This window comes from Euleptes europaea, chromosome 16 (genome assembly GCF_029931775.1).
Source record: "Euleptes europaea isolate rEulEur1 chromosome 16, rEulEur1.hap1, whole genome shotgun sequence".
NCBI lineage: Eukaryota > Metazoa > Chordata > Lepidosauria > Squamata > Sphaerodactylidae > Euleptes > Euleptes europaea.
Genome location: NC_079327.1, coordinates 28469660 through 28494202, shown reverse-complemented (window position 1 = coordinate 28494202; position 24543 = coordinate 28469660). Strand labels below are relative to the sequence as shown.

At 44.4% G+C, this 24543-nt stretch overlaps 1 protein-coding gene across 1 annotated transcript in view; it reads left to right on the top strand.

Annotated features, from left to right (window-relative positions):
- Window positions 1–1912: 1912 nt before the first annotated feature.
- The window catches only part of RASA3 (RAS p21 protein activator 3), a 164881-nt gene continuing 142250 nt past the window's right edge, over window positions 1913–24543 (top strand). Inside the window, exon 1 of the mRNA XM_056861704.1 lies at window positions 1913–1971. Coding sequence (XP_056717682.1) covers window positions 1917–1971 — 55 coding nt within the window. The 5' untranslated portion in view covers window positions 1913–1916. The remainder of the gene's footprint in view (window positions 1972–24543) is intronic.

The window sequence follows — 24543 nt, the reverse complement described above, 5'->3', positions numbered from 1 at the left end:
TTATTATTTTAAGATAGGTTATCCACCACCACCCTTCCCAACTTTGATGAGGTTTATGGAAGCACAGAGAGTGCACTGTTGACTCTTGTAGACTTTCACAACCGATGGCATAGATTACAAAAACAAGGGAAAAGATTATTAGGTTTCTCGCCAGTTCCACTGTTGCTAGGCTGTGTTGGAATTAGGCTGCCAGGAAGCTCGGAGTTCGGTGCTGAAACTAAAGAAGTTATCCTGAAGTCAAGGTGGGTATTATGTAGCTAGTCCTTTGGTCTGGAATTAGCCCATGCCCCCTCTGCATCTACTGAGGGAAGCGGTTGAAACAGCGGTGGGCTGCCATCTGAAGCTTGTTTGCTTAAATGCCCTTGAACTAGCTTGGGAAGTTGTGCTTTAGCAAACAGGGGTGTGTGTGTGTTAAATACCGTCAAGTTGCTTCCGACTCCTGGCGACCCTAAGAATGAAAGTCCTCCAAAATGCCTATCATTGGTTGTTACCGCACTAGGTAGTCCCAGCGATGTATTAAGAGTTTTAAAATGTTATAAAAAATACTGTTCGCACTTTCTATGTATTCCCACCGATGTATTAGGAGTTTGAAACTGTTATAAAAAATACTGTTCGCACTTTGTTTGGCCCCTTTAGCTGTGAAGACATCTTCCAACCATTTTTTATCCATGGCATCCAAAAACCCTTTTAAAGCGATGTTTTTTTATAACATTTCCAAACTCTTGATACATCGCTGGGAATATCTAGTGCGGTAACAGCCTTTGACAGCTTTGCTCAGATCTTGCAAGTTGAAGGCTTTGGCTTTCCTTTATTGAGTCCATCCATCTCTCATTGGGTCTTCCTCTTTTCCTGCTGCCCTCAACTTTTCCTAGCATGATGGTCTTTTCCAGTGACTCTCCTTTATTGAGTCCATCCATCTCTTGTTAGGTCTTCCTCTTTTCCTGCTGCCCTCAACTTTTCCCAGCATGATTGTCTTTTCCAGTGACTCTTGTCTTCTCATACAGCCCAAACAATGCACTTTCGATCCACTTTCACCGCACCTGAACGATCGTTTGCAAGTGGATTTTGCCAGTTCACACAGTAAAACCCACCTTCAAAGTGGATTGAAAGTGGATCGAAAGTGCGTTATTTGGGCGGTGTGAAAGTGCCCTGACCTGGCTAGCCTGATCTCATCAGATCTCAGAAGCGAAGCAGGGTCAGCCCTGGTGAGTATTTGGATGGGAGACCACCAAGGAAGTCCAGGGTTGCTGTGCAGAGGAAGGCACTGGCAAACCACCTCTGTTAGTCTCTTGCCATGAAAACCCCCAAAGGGGTCGCCATAAGTCGGCTGCGACTCGAAGGCACTTTACGCACAAAGTGCCCATAATGTGACCAAAGTAAGACAGCAAATAGGGGCGCATCCTGTATTTCTCCAGTTCTCTCCGGCCACTTTGCTCCTTTTTTGCTCGCGATTTCCCAGGCGATGCCCCTGAGCGGGGAGGGGAGAGGGGCGAAGACGCTGCAGAACTTCCCTCCCCCCCCCCCGCCCGCTCCTCCCCGCTCCTCCCCATCTGGCCCCCTCCGCCGCGCTCGCTCCAGCTGTTTGGGTGCGCGCGACTAATCTCTCTCCGCGTTTCTCATTCTTTCCCCCAATGGGGAGCGGGCGGTCCAATGGCAGGCGCCGCCCGGCCTCGCTCCGGCCAATGAGAGGGCAGCTGTGGGGGCGGCCGCCGCTGGAGACGGTGCCTTTTCGCTTTGGCGAGGTGGAGGGAGGGAGGTCCAGCGCCGGGCGCGCGGGCTGCGCCGCTGGGTCCTAGCCCTGGCCGCGCTCGCCACTCGCCCACCCGGAGCAGCGCCGGCCTCTTTCCCTTCCCGGCGGCGGCGGCGGAGGAGGAGGAGGAGGCGCTTCTGGGCAGGCGGAGGCGCAAGGCTGCGCGATGGCGGTGGAAGAAGAGGGGCTGCGGGTGTTCCAGAGCGTCAAGATTAAAATAGGTACGGGGGTGCGTGGGGGAGGCGGGAGAGGAACAAAGGGTGCAAACGCCGGGTCGCTTTATCCTCCTTTCATCCCTGTTTCGGCCAGGATCCAGCCAGGATCGAGCGCACGCGTTTCGCCGAATGCGCGTTCGACCCTGGCTAAAACAGGGCTTCAAGGAGGATAAAGCGACCCTGCGTTTTCGCCCCAAAGAGCGCGGCGGAGGGTCGCGCCTCGCGCCGGGGAGACTTTTCTGCACCGTGGAAGGTTTCGCCTTGGGTTTGCCACTCTTGAGATGCACATTTCCCCCCATCCAGATTCTCAACACTCAACAATAAGCCGCCCTGCAGAGCTGGGAGAATTCAGCTGGGGGAAATGTGCATCTAGAGAGGGACAAATCCAAGGCGAAACCTTCCATGAATAAATGGGGCGGCGTGGAGGGCGCCGAGAAACTCCCAGCTCCTTTCTGCCCGGGAGGTCTGGCCTCGGATCTGCCGCTCTCTGGCTGCACGTTGCCCCCCCCCATCCGAGTTCTCCAAACTCTGCCCGGGGGCTGGTTGTTGGGTTTGGAGCCTGGGGGTGGGGGGGTGGGAAGGGCATCTCGAGAGGGGCAGATCCGAGGCCAAACCCGCCGGCTTTGCCTTGCTTCCAGCGCCCCGGTTCGCCCAGCCGCTCGGGCTCTTCCCGAGGCAGGACGGCGCTGGCCGCTCCGCCCGCGCGTAGAGCCTCGCGCCGCTTTCTCCCGCGGGGTGCGGAGCGCCTGGGGATCGGAGCGGATCGTGGGACCTGCCTCTCTCTGGATGCACCTTTTCCCCGTCCGAGTTCTCAAAACTCTGCATGGGGGGGGGGGTGATGGATGAGTTTTGAGAATTTGAACGGGGGAAAGGCGCACCCAGAGAGCGGCAGATCCAAGGCAAACCTTTCCATGCATAAATGGCCATAGAGTTTGGAAGGGGCCGCCAAGGTCATCTAGTCCAACCCCCTTGCACAATGCAGGAAATTCACGACTACCTTCCCCCCACACACACACACACCCCCAGCGACCCCTACTCCATGCCCAGAAGATGGCCAAGGTGCCCTCCCGCTCATGATCTGCCGAAGGTCATAGAATCGGCATTGCTGGCAGATTGCTTAAAAACCGAAAGGCAGATGGGAATACCTGGATGTGTGTGTAGGAATAGTTGACGGGGCAAGCCCAAGAAAGGATGCTGGCGGAAGAAGTGGAGGCTGGCTGACCCCCTGAAGGGGGGAATGGCAGGCGCTGCATGGCCCAGAGCAAAACCACTTGTCAGCCGGTGGGATGGAAGGAGTGTGTCCCTCGTTGGCAAAAGGGGAGCAGCAACCTGGGCCGGGCCAGGGCTCCCATCCCAGCAGGGGGCAGCCAGATGCCGGGGGGGGGGGGCAAACTCTGGCTGAACCCCCAAGCCGAGCAATTGGCATGGTGGTCAAACATCTGCCCGTTGCCTCTTGATGGAGATTTCTGGTGATGGCATGCTCTGGTTGGCATTTGTCAGTCAGTTCAGTACCCTTTTTGCCTGCCAGTGGCCAACCCCTGCCACTCCTTTCTGCTTCTAGCTTGTGGCCTTTGTGATTGCTTGGAAAGCCCTTCTTCCCAGTTGGCTTCTGGTTGCCACCTGTGTGTCTCCTCTTGACTGTCTGTGTCCTTTTTGCTCCTTTTTTGTTCTCAGAGTAGCTTAGTGTCCAGTTGGCGTTCCTGCATCATTTAATAATGCTCTAGAGGTCACCTGTCTTCTTGCCATTTCTGGCTGGCACAACATGTTCATCGTGAAATGCAGATTTTGGTTCCTCTTCACCACCATGATCACTCTCGAGCCTTAGGTGTATTGCGTTTGTGCTCTTTCTAAATCCTGGGGCAACTTTGCTTACTTTAATTTATTTCTCTTGAACCCTATGGCTTTTCACTACTTTCATCCTTTTTTAAAAAATAGAAGGAAACCCCTTTTGTTTTTCGTATTGAAATTTCTCTAGAATCTCCTGACAAGACCTCTGACAAAAGAGATTATTGTTGCTATCTTAAATATAGACGGTGGTTTCTTGCTACAACTTATCTGTTCTGCTCCCGTGCCATCATTGTCCGTTACAGCTAAAAAACACTTCCTTTTTTCCCCCTTCTGTTTTTCTCTCCACTGACATAGATGTGCAGAGCTGTGTGTCATAAGTCCGCTGCTGGCCTTTTATGGTGCCAAGAAGTGGCATGATGTTGTGTGGATCTATACGGTTAATTGTCCAATATGAGTGTTCTAGATTGTGAAATGCAATTGCGTTTTGCCTCTGTACAAATTATGGCTCTTAACATAGAAGAGGAGTTGGTTTTTATATGCCGACTTTCTCTACCGCTTAAGGGAGACTCAAACCGGCTTACAATCACCTTCCCTTCCCCTCCCCACAACAGACACCCTGTCAGGTAGGTGGGGCTGAGAGAGCTCTAAGAGAGCTGTGACTTGCCCAAGGTCGCCCAGCTGGCTTCGTGTGTAGGAGTGGGGAAACAAATCCAGTTTACCAGATTAGCCTCTGCTGCTCATGTGGAGGAGTCCACCGCTCTTAATCACTACACCACACTGGCTTTTAATATACCGGAATAATAGTGGAGAACCATTGCTGATAGACATATGGTTATATCTCCCCTCCCCAATTCCACTGTGATGTCTGGCCAGTTACCTTTACTGGGGGTTTTTTGGGGGGGAGGTAGGCTTTAGTCTCTGAAAAATGGTTAACTTTTCAAACAGCCAAGGTTTGAATTGTGTGTGTGCTATACTTACACAAATGATACTGGGTCAGTTTTTTCCATACTAAAACCAACCTTGAAAGAAGAGGACACAGAATAACAAGGTGCAGGCATAATAAAGGATCCCTCAGTCCACCGATGCTTCTGCTTGTTGAGGATTCATAGCAAGCAGTTGTCGTGTGGTTATCACAGAAGATAGTTTGGTTTGTTTGAAAGATGGGCTATTATTTTGCTGTTGAATGACTTCCAGGCTGCATCATTAGAAAGCAAGCAACAGATGTCACTGTAGTAGATTAAAAACTCTCTCTGGTATTAATTTGAGTGTACTGGGTTATGGTGCAAGGGTTGTGCCCTTAACGGATTAAATCCAGTTGGAGAATTGGTTTCTGCTTTCCCTCCTACCGTTATAGAAAACTCAGTATATTGACATTTGAAAAAAACAAATTCACCCCCACAATGTAATGAAAAATCTGGGTAATAAATTCTATCCTGCGTTGAAAATGATACGAGAAGAACTTTTGCCAGTGTGCTTTCTTTCCATGTACAGTTAACTTGGTTTGCTGAACTTCCATGGAAAAGAACTAGGCAGCTCACCCCATTCCATTAATCATATTAAAGAGCCAACATAATAATGCAAAACTTGCTTTCATATTCCACAGATGAAGGAAGACCCCCTTCAAATTTGTATTAGGCCTGATTTTAAAGAACAGTGGCTAAGAAAAAGCAACAATGAGAAAGCCCAGACCAATCAACAATGAGCCCTGAATTGTCATACCAGTCCCCATAAATCTAGGCAGCACAATGTGTGTATTTCACAAAAATGACATGGCTAAAATTAGCATTCCTTATTTTGTGTGACTTCTCTCAGGGCTTTACCTGTAGGCAAGGAAGCCCCCCCCCGCCCCCTAAAACAGAACATGCCCCCAATTGGAAGGGTTTCTTCCCTGTTTGCCAGTGTCTTCCAGGATTCCCAGATAGCTGTTTGGTAAGTCGTTATTCTTATTTCAAAGCACCTCTGATCTGCAACATCCCATTATTTTAAAATGTTTCGATCTGTCAAACTTACAGCACATTCCTGAGCCTCGAGGGCAAAAGCCCTTAGGAGGCTAGGAAGGCGCTGCGCTGGTGTTAGCCCCCCCCCCCCCCGTGCAGGTGCCCAGGCTACTTACATCGGCGTTAGTGGCCCCAGCGCTGGCATCGAGACCTGGACGCCAGTTGCTGGGCACTGCCGCAGTAGCGCCACCCTGGAACGCCAGCGGCGTGCCATCGGCATAAAAGGCCGCACCATCCTAGGAGGTGTCTCGGAAGGCGATCCTGGGGCGGGCTGGAGGGAGGAGCTGCCATTCGCCCTAAGAATGCCGGTGTGGAGAAGGTTTTTCCTGGTGCAGCATCGCTGTTTTCAATGGGCCTTTCCACCCATTTTTGAATTTTTGTTTTTAAAGAGGGTTTTTTAAGCCTTGCAGAGGCCGGGAAACCTCTTTGCAAGGTTCAGGAATGAGCTCCCAGGGGCCATTTCAGTTCAGGAAAATAGAATTGTAGAATTTGGCTCTAAAACATCTCTTCTGGGATCGGACAAGAGGTGCCTCTTGTTCAGCACATGTGGTCTTGAACAGCGCCCTGTTGGATTGCCCCACAAAACAACAGAATGAATCCTGATGACTGTAGTCAGCCTCTCTTATTTCTGCACAGCACCTGGTAGTGATCTACTTCTTGTGACGATTCCACAGTTTTAGCTATTGTAGCTAGTAGCCGTTGATAGATCTGTCTTCTGTACATATTAGTCACAGTTCTCTGAGAACTGTCTCAGCCCACTCCGAGGCAGGCAATGGCAAACCACCTCTGAACGTCTCTTGCCTTGGAAACCGTATGGGGTTGCCATAAGTTGGCTGTGACTTGACAGCACTTTACACACACACGCAAGCTATTGGGGGTCTATGCATTGTGATGATGAACTGTGTAAATTATACCTTGTGTGAAGTTCTAATTCTGTTTGCTGTGACCTGCATTTTGCCATCCTGTTTCACGGGATGGGTCTGCTATTTTGAAAGAAGATACATTCTGTAGGTTGGACCTGGCCAGCTTTTTTGCGAGTGAAGAAAGGAAGGAGGCATCTTCATTGACTGTCCATCCTGATGACTGTGGGATCCACATGGACAAAAACCATGTGAGAGGGAGGCTGCATATGTGTAAGAGAATTTGGTTAAACTGAGTGAAAAAGTTGGCTGGACCCAACCGTATGTGTTCGTGTTTCTATAAATTTACATCACTGTTAAATTCTTTTATACTTTTAGTAATTTTAAGATGGTAAGCCTACTTTTCTGTTATGCACTAATATTTTATTACTATCAGAGTTTTATCAATTTTTGTAATTTGTATCAGTTTTACAGTCTTATCAAATTAGACAATTTGATGTACTAACTTCTGGCTGGTCAAATTGACCGTATCTATAAACTTGACTTGACTGTAAATTTACATCTTGTCGCCATTTTCAGTCCATTCGTAATAATTTCTGTAATTGGATTTGCATTATGAGTTTTCTGTATGTGTCCATAAACTCACTGCTTGGGCATCCAGACAAGCTGCTAAATTTTGCCTCGGGATATGTAAGACTCGGGGAACGATAGTAAAGCCGTTGTAAAGCTATAGACTTATTCTTCTGTTGTACTGAATCATTGTTTTAAATCTGGAACTTTTGTTAAATCTTGTGATAACGTTTGTCATAGTGGTCAAAGACCACAATAAATTTTATGAAACTCACTGCTTGGATTGGAGACTGGGGAAGTTTTATAATGTTTGGTATGCATAAATCATCCTAGTTCTTTTATTGAAATGTATGCCCTTAAAAGTAACCAGTGTCTGGGTTAAGGGCTGATCACATGGTGTATATCACTTGATGTCTTATCTCTCAGACTTGCAGCTGATTGTGTGGGCTTCATCTGTTGAAGAGCATTGTATGAACTGTATGAACTGTGATATGATAAAAATAGGGTCTGTAATTGCCGTTTCGTATGAGCCCCCCGGCGCAGAGTGGTAAGCTTTCCCACCTTTTTAATTGCCGTTTCATGCATGGAAATTATTACTAGAGTTGTGGTTGGTGAATGAAGTTTTCACCCTAGTGTCCTTTGTTGAATCATTTAACATTCACAACTCCCTGCTTGCCTATTCCCAAACCTTTATGTACTGCTCACAGGAGTTTTTGACTTGTGTTGGCGCACAAGACTCCCCCATCTGTTTCAGTTCACAAAAACTGAGGGACAGCTGGTGGAGCCAGCATCTTGCTTGTGGAGATGTTTGAAGAGTAAATAGTGAAAATGTGTTAGGAACCAGTACATAACACTAGTAAGTGTGTAGCTGCCTGTTTTCTAAGCATGTATAAAAGGTAAAGGTCCCCTGTGCAAGCACCGGGTCATTCCTGACCCATGGGGTGACGTCACATCCTGACGTTTTCTAGACAGACTTTGTTTATGGGATGTCATCTTCCCCAGCAAGCTGGGTACTCATTTTACCGACCTCGGACGGATGGAAGGCTGAGTCAACCTTGAGCCGGCTACCTGAAACCAACTTCCGTTGGGATCGAACTCAGGTCGTGAGCAGAGCTTGGACTGCAGTACTGTAGCTTACCAGTACTCTGCGCCACAGGGCAGCATGTATACTGCCATTAATACAGAAATATCATCTGGAGCTCAGAGCTCATCTTAAAGGTGACAGAAGAATGGACCATTGTATCAAGACTGTACCTCAAAGCAAAATATGGTTCTCCTGCTAGTAGCAAGTGGTGGTGACATAACAGGTAGGAACACCTTTCACATTTTGGCCGCTTATTTTCTGGTATTCAGACAAATGTTCTTCATAGCGGTCTGTTAAAATCCTTAGGATTTCATTTTTGCCCTGTATAACTCACTCTTCAAATGAGGTAGATTCCAGTCTCAAAGCTGCAACCCTAAGTATGGGTTACTTGGCTGTGAGACTTGGCTTTGAACATTGTGGTGAAACGTTGTGCAAGGCCCCTTTATTCTGTCTAAGCTTATAACATCTGAAATGAAAGCTGTTCTGCAGGAATGTGCATCCTCTGGATGCAGAAACTGCTTGTGCATGCTCACTGTGCAATATCCTTCTTCGATGTGGCAAGACGGCTTGCCCAATCTGCTTATAACGTCTGAAGCTGCTTTGTGGGAATCCATGGGACAGACTTCCATGTGACTCAACTCGATATAATCTGCGGGCTGGATGCATAATATGGTGCACTTTTTGGGTAAAACTTCATGAGCACAAAAAACACACACACTTCTCTAGGCAAAATATGGAAGCGTAAGTTGCTAGGAACAAGTCTAACCCACTTCTGTTTTTTATTTTTAAAATGTAATCCTTCAAAATGCAATCAAAGCACTAAAAACAGAGGATGTTTAATTTGTTAGTTCTGATCTCTGACTACAAAAAAAAATTAAGTATCTTTTCCACTGATGCTGCTTTGTATTTGAGTCCTCCTCCGCTGTAAGAACTATTTTTGCCCAAGCCTCTTGTACATAAACAAGACAAACATGCCACGTAAGGCAAGCAGACACTTCCTACAAGATTGCCGCGTTGAGGAAGTGTGCAGCTTTGACATTTCCATGAGTCATTGTATCAAAACGTGAAAGGAAACATCGTATGGCAATGGCATGTGGCAAATGATTGGTTGTGAGCAGAATGAAGGGAGCACTTTTGCTTGGCAACATAACTTGTACTTGCTGATAAATATCATTAGGGATTCCTTAATTGCTATACTCTTTTGTGTAATGGTAGCATGTGATCAGGAGTTTTCTCCAAACCTATAACTTTATACTTAGAAACACAATTTGGCCCAGCTGCTCGTGTTCGGTGACTTTCTCAAAATGCTCTATTCTAAAAAAATTCAGGCAGCCAAGTTTAGGTTACCATAGTGATCTTCAATGGCCTTACATTTATTAGTTTCTTTTGTGTTGTCTTGCACAATACATTTGGGAAATTCATATTCTTAGTTGAGATGACATACAAAGTGATAATGTGATCAATAAGCACGTGGTAAAGGCATGCTAGGTAGTCTGATGGAGGTTTCATAAAGACAAGCTGTTCATTTTTGTTATGGACAGTCGTATCCACATGCAGTTGCGGGGGGGGGGTGTCACTAATAACAAAAAGAACATCTTAAAGTTTATTTTTAAACACTATATGGAGGTTGGGGACTGGAATTCACCCCCCTCAGGTTCGTCCAGGAGGGTAGTAACCACAGAACTTGTAACTTTGATATTGAAACTTGCTTAAGATTATAATAGGTTGTTTTTGCTAAAACCTCCAGGTGGTGGCTGGAGATCTCCTGCTATTACAACTGATCTCCAGCCGACAGAGATCAGTCCACCTGGAGAAAAAGGCCGCTTTAGCAATTGGACTCTATGGCATTTAAGTCCCCCTCCAAACCCTGCCCCCAGGCCCCGCCCCCAAAATTCCCAGGTATTACCCAATCTGGAGCTAGCAACCCTAACTGGCTATCAGGTAAAAGTGGGAGCCCATGTAGAGGAGGGACTGTCGTTCGGTGGTAGAGCATCTGCTTTATATGCAGAAAGTCTTAATTTCATTCCCTGGCATTTCCAGTTAAATTTATAGGGTTGGGGATGTTGTGAAAGGCGTCTAACGGAGACCCTGGAGAGCTGCTGCCAGTCTGAATAGACAGTATTTACCTTGATGAGCCAATGGTCTGACTTAGTATAAGGCAGCGGCATGTGTTCATAGTTAGACTTGTGAGTCAGCTGTCATAAAATTCAGATTTGGGATTAGTGGTGGTGATATTCTGGCTTGGCACACCAGCAGCCTTGTGGAGGATGTATGGACATTGTACAGTCTTCATGACCTGCCCCCTGCTGGTTATTCTCTATCTTCCCACCCATCCTTTTCCCTTTCTGTAGGCTACTGTCAGACTTCAGTACCTCATTGCATTCGGGTGCCTTCGCTGACAGCTACCTAGCCAGTCATCTGGCAAGCATGCTGGTCTCCGGTCTTCTGGCTTACTGCCTAGACACCCGGTCTGCTTTCTGGCTAGGTGGTAGCCCTCCCAACCTGATTGACTTCCTAGCTCTTTTGCTGTGGATTAATAGTGATTATAAGATGCATGTTTTTGTGTTTCTATTCTGCTTCAATACAGTTCTGCTGAACTGCTACATAAAGTAAATGGGACAGCAAGGGCAGCCTAAGAAACATGAGCAAGAGGCCAGGGTTGGACAGAAGGCAAGGATGGGCCAAGGATTATCTGAATACAATGACTGGCTTCCAAGCCTCGACATAGTTTATTCATTTATTATTTCAATTTGTGACCCGCCCTCCCCGGCCGAAGCCAGGCTCTAGGCGGGTAACAACAATTTAAAACCATACATCAAATAACGTCAATATAAATGGACATTTAACAATAAAGCCCTATAATTTAAAATCATTAAAATCAGAGATGGTGCCCAATTTCCCTTATGCTGACTGAGACAAACAGGCCACCCTTTCAAATCCATATAAAATTTAGCATAAGGGAAGAGGGGGTAGGGAGACCAGTAAAGGTGATACCCAACTATAGGTCTGGTGTAAAAGCTCCGTCTTGCAGGCCCTGCACAACTCTTTAAGATCCTGCAGGGCCCTGATGTTACCATGTAGAGCATTCCACCAGGCCAGAGCCAGGGCAGAAAAGGCCCTGGCTCTTGTCAAGGACAGCTGCACACTCTTAGGGGCAGGGACCACTAAAGGTAAAGGTCCCCTGTGCAAGCACCGGGTCATTCCTGACCCATGGGGTAACGTCACATCCCGATGTTTACTAGGCAGACTTTGTTTGCGGGGTGGTTTGCCAGTGCCTTCCCCAGTCATCTTCCCTTTACCCCCAGCAAGCCGGGTACTCATTTTACCTACCTCGGAAGGATGGAAGGCTGAGTCAACCTTGAGGCGGCTACCTGAAACCAACTCCCGTCGGGATTGAACTCAGGTCATGAGCAGAGCTTGGACTGCAGTACTGCAGCTTACCACTCTGCGCCAAAGGGCTCTTAAGGGACCACTAGCAAGTCATTATTAAGAGAATGTAATGACCTTTGCGGGGAGGGGGTATACCAGAAGTTTTCAGACTTCTGATTAAACTTGTAATATATAATTGGTTTGGCCATACATTAATAAAAACATAGGGATTCTTATGGTGCAGCGAATAGCAGAAGGTCAATTTCATCTGGTTGTTAACAGTGTTGGAACCACTTCACACGTTAGAGGCAAACAGGATTGTCAGCATACCTTGAGAAAAAAATTGGTTGGTTTTAATACAGGCTTAGTGTACAGAAATGGGCAGGTGAAGCTTTTCATGGCATGGAGGTAAATATAGTTCTGTTAAAGATACATTTCCCCCCTCCATGCAATTGGCTAACCTGGGCTTGCAACAACTATACACTCAGTGACAATTTGTAGCCAATCATTGTCCGCTAGTATCTGGAAGACCCAGATTCAAATCCTCACTCGTGCCATGGAAGCTTGCCAGGTGACCTTAGTCCAGTCACACGCTCTCAGCCTAACCTGCCTCACAGGGTTGTTGAGAGGCTAAAATAGAAGAGAATGACATAAGCTGCTTTGGGTCCCCAATGGGGAGAAAGACAGGGTATGCATGAGTTCAAGAAATAAATAAAACAAATTATTTTGGCTCTTTTAGTTGGCTGCTTCTGCATCTTGGCATAGAAGTTATTGTTTTTTAAAAATGTTATTCTGGTAAGTGGTGTTTTACATCTTGTTGATTCTCTGAAGGAGCTGCTTTCTGCAGTTTCTTGCATTGAAGCCACCCAGTTAGCCTGAAAGATGTGTTGTATGTTTGTCTGCCAAAGCCTGGCATTGACTAAGTTCATGCCTAAAAAGTAGTTCTCTATCATACTGACGAATCTTTGCTGTCTTAGCAAGCATACATATTTTCTTTCTCGGATGTTTTTAAAAAGTTCAACCAATTTCCGACTGGAAGAAAACTGGTAGCTATTGGCAGATATGGGTTAATACCTGTGATGTCAACAAAATACCTTCCCCATCCATCCCCCAAAGCAGTGTTCACAAACTTGTTTTAAAATCATTGCAACACTTGTATAAATCTTTCAAAAAAATTTTTTAAGCAGGTAGCCTACTTGAAGTAAAAGGAAGGGGCTGGACCTGAGAGATGACCCATTGTTTAGCCTGCATGTATGGTGAAGACAATAATGAAGCCGTGATGAGTGTTGTTCAAAATGTTACATTTTATCTTCACATTTAGGAAAAATGTTGGCAGAACATTTTGAATGGTAAGGTTCAATTAGATATTGAGATGCAAGTATAACATGATCATTATTCTTGCTTTCTCTGTCCCTCATGTGTTAATGCTCTAGAGATGTGTGCATGTTTTGTCAGCACTGTTTATAGTGAAGAACTCTGGGTGATGGAAAGAAATCATTGTAAGAGTTCGTAGTGTTATACTTTGATGCTATAATAAGCTGTGGTTTGATCAAATTCCTGTGAGTGGCAAAGTCTGAATGGGCCAACAAACCGTGGTTTGGTGTCAACCTACAGATTTCAAGCCAGTGTTTTGTAAATGGTTTGTGAACCAGTTTATACTAATTGACGCTTGTTGTATTGTCTGAATTCACAAGCCACTTTTTGTTGAGTAGCACTGCCTTTGTGGTTGCCTGGCCACAGAAACGATGAATAGGCAGGAGAGAAGGCAAGAAGGAAACAGCTTGGGTATAGGCACAGCTGGGATTTATTTTACTTATGTTGGGTAGATTACTCATAGTTGAGCAGTGTTATGACATTTCAGTCAGTCAATATTCTCAGTTTAAAGTTTCTTGATAGCATAGTTTTATTGTGTATGTTGCAAAGTCAGTAATGTATACTGACTTTTGCTATACTTTAGTTTCATCCACTGGACTTAATAATCACAAGTCGCTTTTTAAAAAGTCTATTATTCAATTGTCGGTCACTCCTGTGAATATTTATTTATTTGATGCCTTGAATTGAATAAGACCTTTCTCCACTTACACAAGTTTTGTTCTTAGTATTCATGATGTAACTTGTCCTGGTCAATATCTGTGTTCAATAGTATCTTGGTACCCAAACTCCAGCGATAACACCACTCAGTGTTTCCAAACTGCTTAAAAGTAGGCAATTTAATTTTGCGATGTTGTAATAGTTCATAAACTCTGAGGGAGAGGGAAGCAAATCTTAAGTGATATCCATGTATGATTGTGAATAATCAAACACATCAGTGAATAATCAAACACATCAGTGACATTTTTAACCCATTCATGGTACAGTGACATCACATGTGCTCAAAAGAGTGTTGTGGTGCTGTCCCAAGGACTGAAACCTTCTCATCAGATCACGTTCTCAAATTCAGAAAGTTTAAAGTAATTTTGTTTCATACTCTACAAATTAACAAACAAATCAGAACACTTAATTGCATCTTGTTTTTTACATTTAAGCATTCAGACAACCAATTGATGACTTATATCAGTACCCCCCAAAACAACAACAACATACAATCTTGTGTGGCTTGGTTGAGAAGTTATAATGGCATATTCAGAGTTGCTTTGCAGTTGTACTGATCCCAAATTCTTTATGAAAGGACTGAATGTAAGCTCTCTTCCTAGTGAAAAGAACACCATCTCATATGGAAACTACTAGTATGTTATGACTCACTTTCTAGAGACTTGAAGGTTAAAGTCCAAGAGCCTGGATTGGCTATTGGAAAATCTTATTATTCTGATTGCCTTCTATAACTGTGAGGTTTATTCTCCTTATTCTGAAGTTAGTGAGGATGCAAATAAAGGGGGGAAATTCACATATGAAGTATTGACATAGAATTATATAATCCTGACCCATAGTGTCTACATTACCCTATTTATTTAAATATTTATATCCCCTTTCAGCAAAGCCCGAGGTGGCTTATAAACTATAAACACACACACATTTTAAAATACAAAATACACATTTTAAAATTCCCATTAATTAATGTACATCAGGTTATTATTGCAACTCCTGCCATGTATATCACTACCGGCTGCCAATCAGTAGGGTTGCCAGGTCCCTCTTTGCCACCAGCGAGAGTTTTTTTGGGCAGAGCTGGGGAGGGGAGGGACTTCAATGCCATAGAGTCCAATTGGTAAAGTGGCCATTTTTTCCAGGTGAACTGATCTCTATCGGCTGGAGATCAGTTGTAATAGCAGGAGATCTCCAGCTAGTACAAACGAGATACCTATGCTGAATAGGAAAAGCTAGTAGAAAAGGCAGCACTAAGGCTCAATAAAACAACAAGCAAATACACTATGTTACTAGAACCAAACAATATATATTATATAAACCTATTATACACAAGCTAATTTATATGACATTAATTCATGTCAACTAGAAGTCCTTCAGTTCAATATGGGGAATGGAAGTCCATTAGAGATTTGGGCCTGGAATGGCTTTAAAGGTTACAATCATCACCTTGAATTACACCCAGAAACAAACAGGCAGCCGGTGAAGCTGCCAAAACATAGGTGTAAGATCATAACGGTGTAAACTGGTCAATGATCAAGTAACAACATTCTGTACCAACTGATGTTTCTGAACAGTTTTCAAGGGCAGCCCCATATATTACACATTACAGTAATCTAGCCTTAAGGTATTGGTGGCATGGGTCAGTGTGGTAAGGTCAACATGATCCAGATAGGTGGTCAGCTGTCACACTCTAGTTAGAAGAAGAGTTGGTTTTTATATGCTGACTTTCCCACTTAAGGCAAAATCAGACCGGCTTACAATCACCTTCCCTTCTTCTCCCCACAACAAACACCCTGTGAGGTAGGTGAGGCTGAGAGAGCTCTAAGAGAACTGTAACTACCCCAAGGTCACCCAGCTGGCTTCATGTGTAGGAGTGGGGAAACAAATCCAGTTCACCAGATTAGTCTCTGCCGCTCATGTGGAGGAGTGGGGAATCAAACCCGGTTTTCCAGATCAGACTCCACTGCTCCAAACCACCTCTCTTAACCACTACACCACGCTGGCTCTCTAGGAAAGACAGGAATAATGCTGGCGGTTACTTGACATGCTTTAAATAGATAATAGAAAGCTAGCTGCTTCCCTGACTTGCTTTTCTAAGAGCAATGTTGGATCCCAAATTAGAGAAGCGGGCTGTCATGCCATCAGTTTGTATTGATGGCAACCCCATACAATCTGTCTTCCCTGCCAGAATTAACCCTGTCTTTCCTAGATCCGGTTTCACCTTGTTCTCTCTTAACCACTTGACAACGGTTTCCAGGTATTGAGCTACCGCAGCTTCTGCTGGCTACACATATTGGTGACAGCCAAACCCTAGGCTATTTATTATGACTGAACATATATATTGGGCCAAAAGCTGATCATTATATACGGTTCCGAACTGTTTGACCAATCCACGCTAGAGGTCTTCTCTTGGGCATACTTCAGTGACAAGGGTGTTGCCTTTTCCCAGAGCAAAATGTGAAATAAGGTTTGCAGTTGAGAAAAAGGCTATTATCTCCCTCTACCAGCTTGGTGAGAGCCAGCGTGGTGTAGTGGTTAAGAGCGGTGGACTCTGATCTGGAGAACCAGGTTTGATTCCACACTCCTCCACGTGAGTGGCAGAGGCTCATCTGGTGAACTGGATTTGTTTCCCCACTCTAACACACGAAGCCAGCTGGGTGACCTTGGGCAAGTTACAGCTCTGTTAGCGCTCTCTCAGCCCCACCTACCTCACAGGGTGTCTGTTGTGGGGAGGGGAAAGGAAGGTGATTGTAAGCCGGTTTGAGTCTCCTTTGAGTGGTAGAGAAAGTCAGCATATAAAAACCAACTCTTCTTCTCCCCTCACCCCAATAATCTCCAGAAATTGTTCTATAGACTACGGCTGCACGAGTATCTAGGCACTTACTGGATATGGCCTGTGATGCAGACCATATGTGATGATTAGGGATACAGCATCTTCCTCTCTTACTCATGCAAATTGTGACATGGTTTAAATTTGTGTCCCTATCTATTAGCAGTAGATTGGTTTGTCATGGGAGAACTCATTTAATATATACCAGAACAATAAAAAAAGATTAAATTTAGCAGGCTGCTGGCAGCCACTCTGGGAATATTTGATCTTGCTTTTTTTGTGGGTTGTTGGTTTAGAAGCTGTGCCCCTCCCCTCTGTCATAGAATCATAGAGTTGGAAGGGATCACCAGGGTCATCTAGTCCAACCCCCTCCACAATGCAGGAATTTCACAACGACCTCCTCCACTCTTTTAAAAAGCTGAGTGGATAGCAAGACGCCTATATAAGTTGTTGCTATCTGTATCATCATAACGGAGTACCTTACGTTTAGTGGAAATAGGTTTGCTTATGTAGCTGTTCTTTTGCTATTCTGAGAGGAGATCGCTGGTATTTTTCAGCTTGCATTTAAGCAGGGATGCCTATCAGAATGAAAGATACTTCCTTTTGACAAAAATTAATGGACAGAAACATTTGCTGTGGAGGGTTTGCTACTCCTATACATGCATGCCTCCCACCTGCAGAGCAATAAATATTAGCCAAGGACTCTGGAATTACAGTACTTTTTAGGAATTTCCAGGCCAGAACGAAAATGCTTGGAACAATTTTTTTTAAAGAATGAGAATAATGTTTTGCATACACTCTAAAAATGAACTTAGCTACATTTTAAATCTGCCAAGATCCTTTTGGTGAGTTCTCCCACCTTAATGTTTATGTTCTCACCATGTGACTTGGATGCATTATGAAAAGAGTGTCCCTGCCCATACTTCATGCCAATTATGGCTACAGGCAGGAGCAAGGATAGTCATTACATTCTAGTGCTGAGTCATATGATGGAAACTCAAAGACATTAACAGCAGGGTGGGGAAGAACTCTTTGCAGGATGCTGTTTTCAGCAGTGTCACCATTACTGATGGCAAACAGGGCCAAGCTGGATGTGACGGCATCCATGGGTCTTGTCGCCATTTTAAAGGGATTTTAAAATGCCATGTTTTCATGTTGGTTTCAGGTAGCTGGCTCAAGGTTGACTCAGCCTTCGATCCTTCCGAGGTTGGTCAAATGAGTACCCAGCTTGCTGGGGTTAAAGGGAAGACGACTGGGGAAGGCACTGGCAAACCACCCCGCAAACAAAGACAGCCTAGGAAACGCCGGGATGTGACGTCACCCCATGGGCCAGGAATGACCCGGTGCTTGTATAGGGGGCCTTTACCTTTTTTAAAATGCCAGGAGGGCAGCACAGATGGCTGAGGTGCTCCTGTTCCGTCCTTGTGCCTTTTCAAGTGCTGAAAAAGCAAGAAACGTTCAGAGGTGGTTTGCCAGTGCCTTCCTCTGCATAGCGACCCTGGTATTCCTTGGTGGTTTCCCATCCAAATACTAACTAGGGCTGACCCTGCTTAGCTTCCGAAATCTGATGAGATTGGGCTTGCCTGTGCCATCCAGGTCAGGGCATCTTTGGAAATACTTGCATGGAATTAGTGAGGCGAGAAATGAAAGTGATTGACAAGAGCTGATAGTAAAGGGAGATGTGCGGAGCAGAGACAGTGGAAGCTGTCAAAGTGGTAGCTTGTTACAAAGTCAGAGATCTGGCCACGATCTGGAAACCAGTCCCAGTCACACAAGATTAAAGTTAAGCTGGGTCTGATCAGGATGTACCATTGTGGAATCACATACAGCATAAGTTGAGACATTTTTCCAGATGGCTCAGATTGGAAAGGGCACTACCTCTGAACTTTTCAAACTTGGTTTCAAGTGCTGCAGCTCCTTGCCTTGCAGCATGATTGTTCCTTGCAAAAAAAAAAAAATGTAAATCAGGATACTGACTGATAGATAAAATATTTAGCAAACGTGAAGGTGCAGAACAAGCAAACAAGGCATGCAACAATGTACAAGACCCTATTTTGTTCATTTACAGTGCTCTTTTCTGTAAGCAGTGCAAAGATATAAATTATGTCAATATGACTGAGCGGTATTTCCGTGCCCAGTTCATAGTTATAAATCTCAGTACAAAGGAGCGGCTTGTTTTCTAGGGTTCAGCTCTAGACATTGTGTCAATAGTTTTAAGAGATCCGGTGCTGCAGAACTGTGAAGTGTCTATTTCCCCCACCCTCGTTGCTGACCAACCCAGGCCAAAGATACCACCAAGGGATAATCTATAAAACTTGCTCTACTGAAAAAAAATCCCTTTTCCTCTGCCATTTTGAAGAGAGGGCAGCACTGGAGCATGTAATATGTAACTCAGTGGTTACATGTAAAACACGTTGCTCTCTAAATTGAGCAATTCCCACATTTAAAGAGTAGGGAACTGATCTACGTTTGGATCTAGTGAAGCCTTTTGAGTACAGTATTCCTTTCTGTGTTATTTGGAAGGTGTGGGATATGTAGAAATTCTTGGGCCTTTTATGCATGGCTGTTTGACTCGCTGTCACACCTCTGACGACTTTGGTCTTTATGTTGATTATGCGTGCTGTTTCTGACCGTCACAGGTTGCCTCGCTCTCTCCCTGCATTTCCCTGCATTTTCAGAGACCTGTTTTATCTCGAATTTGAAAATACGGTGAAAGGCAGGGGGAGAGTGAGGTGACCGTTGACGGTCAGAAACAGCATGCATAATCAACACAAAGACTCGAAGTTGTCGGAGGGGTGATGGCAAATGAAACAGCCATGCATAAAAGACTTCGGTTAGATCCAAAGCACTGCAAGCAAAGTTAAGTTGGCAGAGTGGAACTTCTCCCATTATTTTCCTCCTCCCTGTGGTTCACTGCTCCCCTTTAGCAACATTGTGGGGGGAAAATGTGAGTCATTAGAGGGAGGGTTGATTGGCGCCTTTGGGTGTTATGTAGATAGTAGCTTGCTGGGGTAGGGGAGAGAGAAAGAGAGAATGAAGGGATGAATGAATAAATGATTGAATGAATGAATATGAGATGGAAAGTCGTGTGAAACGTGAAAAATCCAGACAACAATTAGGAGATATATGTAGTTTGAGAAGGAAACATATGAGCATACCATTGCATGCAGATAGCCCTTTTAACATAAATTGGCTCAACTCTGCTGCCATTTCCTTCACTTGATTAATGATATTTTAATGATGTGCTTCGTGAACCTTCTCTATTGCCAAGTGATCACTGAGTGGTTATGAAATGAAGTGAGCCAAATGGGGAAAGGTGCCCCACAAAAAGTGAAGTGGAAAAGGAAAGTGAATATGAAAACTCTGCATGGTTGGAAAGCCACTCTTTTCAATATTATATATTGCTCATGTTGCAAATTTATAAAGACCCTGAAATATGCTATTCAGTGCTACAAAATAAAATTTAAGACATCCTGCTCTTGTACATGGCATAGGGTTGCCAGGTCCCTCTTCGTCCCCGGTGGGAGGTTTTTGGGGTGGAGCCTGAGTAGGGCAGGGTTTGGTAAGGGGAGGGACATCAATGCCATAGCGTCCAATTGCCAAAGCAGCCATTTTCTCCAGGTGAACTGATCTCTACTGGCTGGAGATCAGTTGTAATAGCAAGAGATCTCCAGCTAGTACTTGGAGGTTGGCAACCCTAACATGGCACACGTAAGATAAAACGAATATGCTGTATTATTGCTAAACTTTGTAGATCATAAAGCTTTGCTGGAGCCAATCCTGTTGACACTCTGCTTCTCAAGATGATTTCACAACCAACATTTGATTAACAAAGCCTGTTCTAGAAGTCACCACAATTTTATGCATGCATGTTCCTGTTTTGGAGGCAAGCTTGCAAAATTCAAAGGTTAGATAATATAAAGTGGTGGTGGGGGGGAGAGGCATACCAAAGAGAGCTTCAGGCATTCAGGTGTGCTCAAAATTGTTCTGCTTTATATATTCATCATTAATAACAGTGACTCCTATTAAGCAAGTGTAAAACAAGTGTGAAGTGATGCATATTGGGGCAAAACATCCTAACTTCACATATACACCAATGGGATCTGTGCTGGCAGCGACAGACCAAGAAAGGGATCTTGGGGTGGTAGTGGATAGCTGCTCGATGAAGATGTCAACCCAGTGTGCGGCTGCTGTGAAAAAGGCAAATTCTATACTGGCCATAATTTAACAAGAAATAGAGACTAAAACTGCTGCTATCATACTGCCCCAGTACAAATCTATGGTGAGACCATACTTGGAATACTGTGTACAGTTCTGGTCACCACACCTAAAAAAGATATTGCAGAGCTTGAGGAGGTTCAGAAAAGAGCAGCCAAAATTATCAGGGGGCTAGAGCAACTGCCTAAAAACACGTGGTGAGCACCAGGAAAGGTGTGGGCAGGTGCCATGGTGCCAGCATGATATAGTGGTTAAGAGCACCAGGAAAGGTGTGGGCAGGTGCCATGGTGCCAGCATGATATAGTGGTTAAGAGCGGTGGTTTGGATCAGTGGAGTCTGATCTGGGGAACCAGGTTTGATTCCCCACTCTTCCATATGAGTGGCGGAAGCTAATCTGGTGAACTGGATTTGTTTCCCCAAGCCTACACTTGAAGCCTGCTGGGTGACCTTGGGCGAGTCACACTCTCTCAGCCCCACCTACCTCACAGGGTGTCTGTTGTGGGGGGGGGAAGAGAAGGTGATTGTAAGCCAGTTTGATTCTGCCTTAAGTGGTAGAGAAAGTCGGCATATACAAACCAACTCTTTTTCTATTTTCTTTTCTTTTGTGGTACTCTTGAGTTAGTGCACTGGGAAGTACTTATATGCACTCAAATGCTGACACCACTGCCCTTTGCATATATGCAAGGAGGTGGTGGAGAAGGAGGGGGAGGAGTTGTGTTTTACACATTCCCTTGCTATTCATTTACTTTGTAGATTCAAATGGGCTTTCTCTGTTGACTCTTCATAAACACAGTAAGGCAAAAGTGGCTGTTGACTTGGGTATCTTTATAAATACTGTATTAGGGAAGACTTGAGTCCATTTTAATAGCTGCATACCTGTGTTTGATGAGATGAGGAGGCTGAGGTCTACTGGTATTCTTCTGGATCTTGTTGCAGTAACAGCAGGTGGTAAGGAAGTAGTTTGAAGATTGTAAGACTCCATTGTATGTGTTTCTTGCAGGACTGGCATCAGAGGTAGGTGTCATTGTGCAGTTGCCAAGACCCTATGGTGTTGCGAAGACCTGCTATACAGTAGCAGTGATCAAAACCTGCTGTCTTCCATTAGGCCTGCCATATTCAAGTTTCCCAAATATGACTAATTTGTGGATCATGCAAATATTTTACTAAACATTCAGATCACTCACATTAATACTATGCTGTCTACCACTTGTTTTGCATTCCTGTTAACTAACTATTCCTGTAAACTACCACCAAAAAAAGTTGGCAAAGGAGTATAGAAAACATTTCTGTACTTGACCCTTTGCTTATGCCAGGATTTTTCGAGCTTTGAGACATACAGCAAACCTTGTCTGGAAGACAGAAGGATGGAGCAAGTAATCTCTGGTTTTCTTGCTTCAGCATGCAGAACTTCCTCTAGGAACGTCTTGTTTGATTTTCTCTCAAGTCCTTGAACTCTTAAAAGTTAAATACTAAAACATACACACAAAGCACAGCTTGTTACATATAGCCTTAGTTCATAGAAATGGAAGGCCCTCATACTCAAATGAAGTAAGAACTGGGCTGCTGCTCTGGAAGTGATGTCACACTGTCGGCCAATAAAAAAAGGTAAAGGTAAAGGTCCCCCGTGCAAGCACCGGGTCATTCCTGACCCATGGGGTGACGTCACATCCCGACGTTTCCTAGGCAGACTTTGTTTACGGGGTGGTTTGCCAGGGCCTTCCCCAGTCATCTTCCCTTTACCCCCAGCAAGCTGGGTACTCATTTGACCGACCTCGGAAGGATGGAAGGCTGAGTCTACCTTGAGCCTGCTACCCGAAACCGACTTCCATCGGGATCGAACTCAGGTCGTGAGCAGAGCTTGGACCCCAGTACTGCATCTTACCACTCTGCACCACGGGGCTCTTTTTAAAAAATGTTTTCTCTTCAAGCAGCATGGAAAAACAAGAACCGGGGGCAGGGGATAGGTCACCCTAATTTAAAGGGATATTTTCTAGTCTAGATCTCTTTATGCTTGCTAGGGTACTATGTTTTTTTGCAGCCACCCAAACCTTAGCAACCACAGGCTACTACTTACATTTTAATACTGTATTTGAAATCTATAGAGGTAAAAGTTGCAAATGACACCACTTTCTTACTGCTAAACGATAAGGAATCTAAACTACCATTTGTCATTGTAAATCTTGCACTATGTTTGAACGGTGAATGTCAAATCCTTCTTCAAATTTGGTTTGTTGAAGAAAATGTGTGGTTACACATCATTCATTGACTGGAAGCTGAAGTAAGTGATGGTATTTAGCAGGAGTATTACAGAAATTCTTGGCTACGTTAAAAGAACTGTAGAAGCTACGCATTTTAAATAAGATGTTTTAAAAGATAACTAGAATCTTCTGAAGAGTTGTTTAGCTTTGTACGGAGGAAGAAGATATAAATTCTTAACGTTATCTGCCGGTTCTAAAACTGAGCATCCTTTTGGGGGTAACTTGGTATATGTCAAAGTGGGTGCTGATTTCAGTATGGACACATTAACATGTTTATCTCTGCCTTTTTGTTTTCCTTAAAAGAGGGAGAAAAAAGCTAGCTCCCAGAAGAAAATGGACAGTAGGGGCCTTCATAAGGCTTTAATTTGATTTCTGGCTTGCACCTCACAGCTGGTGTTAGGGTACATCTGGAATCTATGAAATTCCTTTCTTTGTTCATCATTTCCTGCCTCATTAATAGCAGTGTAGGTTGATCTCCACAAGTTGAATTCACAGGATACTGTCTTCAATTAATATATCTTATCTTCATTAATACTCTTTTTTATAAGGTCAAAATATTTTTATCTTGTGTCTCATACAATACACTTCTGTTGCAAAATTAAACTAAAAAAAAAGTGTCTCTTGGAGAATCTTACCGTCAAAGTGAGCTCGCTCCAAAGGCACTGGCAGTAACTCAGCCTTTGAAGGAGCAGGGAGAGAGGTAGAAAGAAGAACAGTTTCTGCTATATACTGCATGAAAGACTCCTTTCTTAACACGATGTGACTGCTGAACTATCAGTAGTGTGTAATCTTATAAAAGTGAATAGCATTTTTAGGGAATGCAAACTGAATTGCTCAGGTTAATCTTGTAAAATAATTAAAGATGATGGCATTAACAATTTCATTTTAAAATCATTCATTAATAGTACAAAATGTTCCCTCAATGGCCTATAAATGCAGTCATCGTATTCTAATTGTATGTTAGGGTCTGCCAACAAAATATGTAATACTGAGGCCATGGTCTATGAATTAACAGATTCTGAAATGAAATGTTGCTACTGTTGGAACCTGAGTTACAGGTTTCGTAATAAAGGTAAACTGAAAGCGTATGGTTCCCTTTGCAGCTCATTTGAGAGGGGCCGGGGCTCAGTGGTAGAGCATCTGCTTGGCGTGCAGAAGGTCCCAGGTTCAATCCCTGGCATTTCCAGATAAAGGGACTAGGCAAGTAGGTGATGTGAAAGACCTCTGTCTGAGACCCTGGAGAGCGACTGCCGGTCTGAGTACACAATACTGACTTTGATGGGCCAAGGATCTGATTCAGTATAAGGCAGCTTCATGTGTTCATTCAGTGCTGTTGCTACACAGAGGGTTTGCTCTGCTGTGGTTTCTTTATAGTAGTGTTCATCCTCTGTTTGTCTGGCTTCTGTGTTTTCCAGTGGTTTGATACTATTGGAAAAATCCAATAGTCACAGTGCCTTTGGACGTGAGAAGGAATGCATTTTCAAAGGTCCTACCCACATCAGCACCATTTCCCTTACAT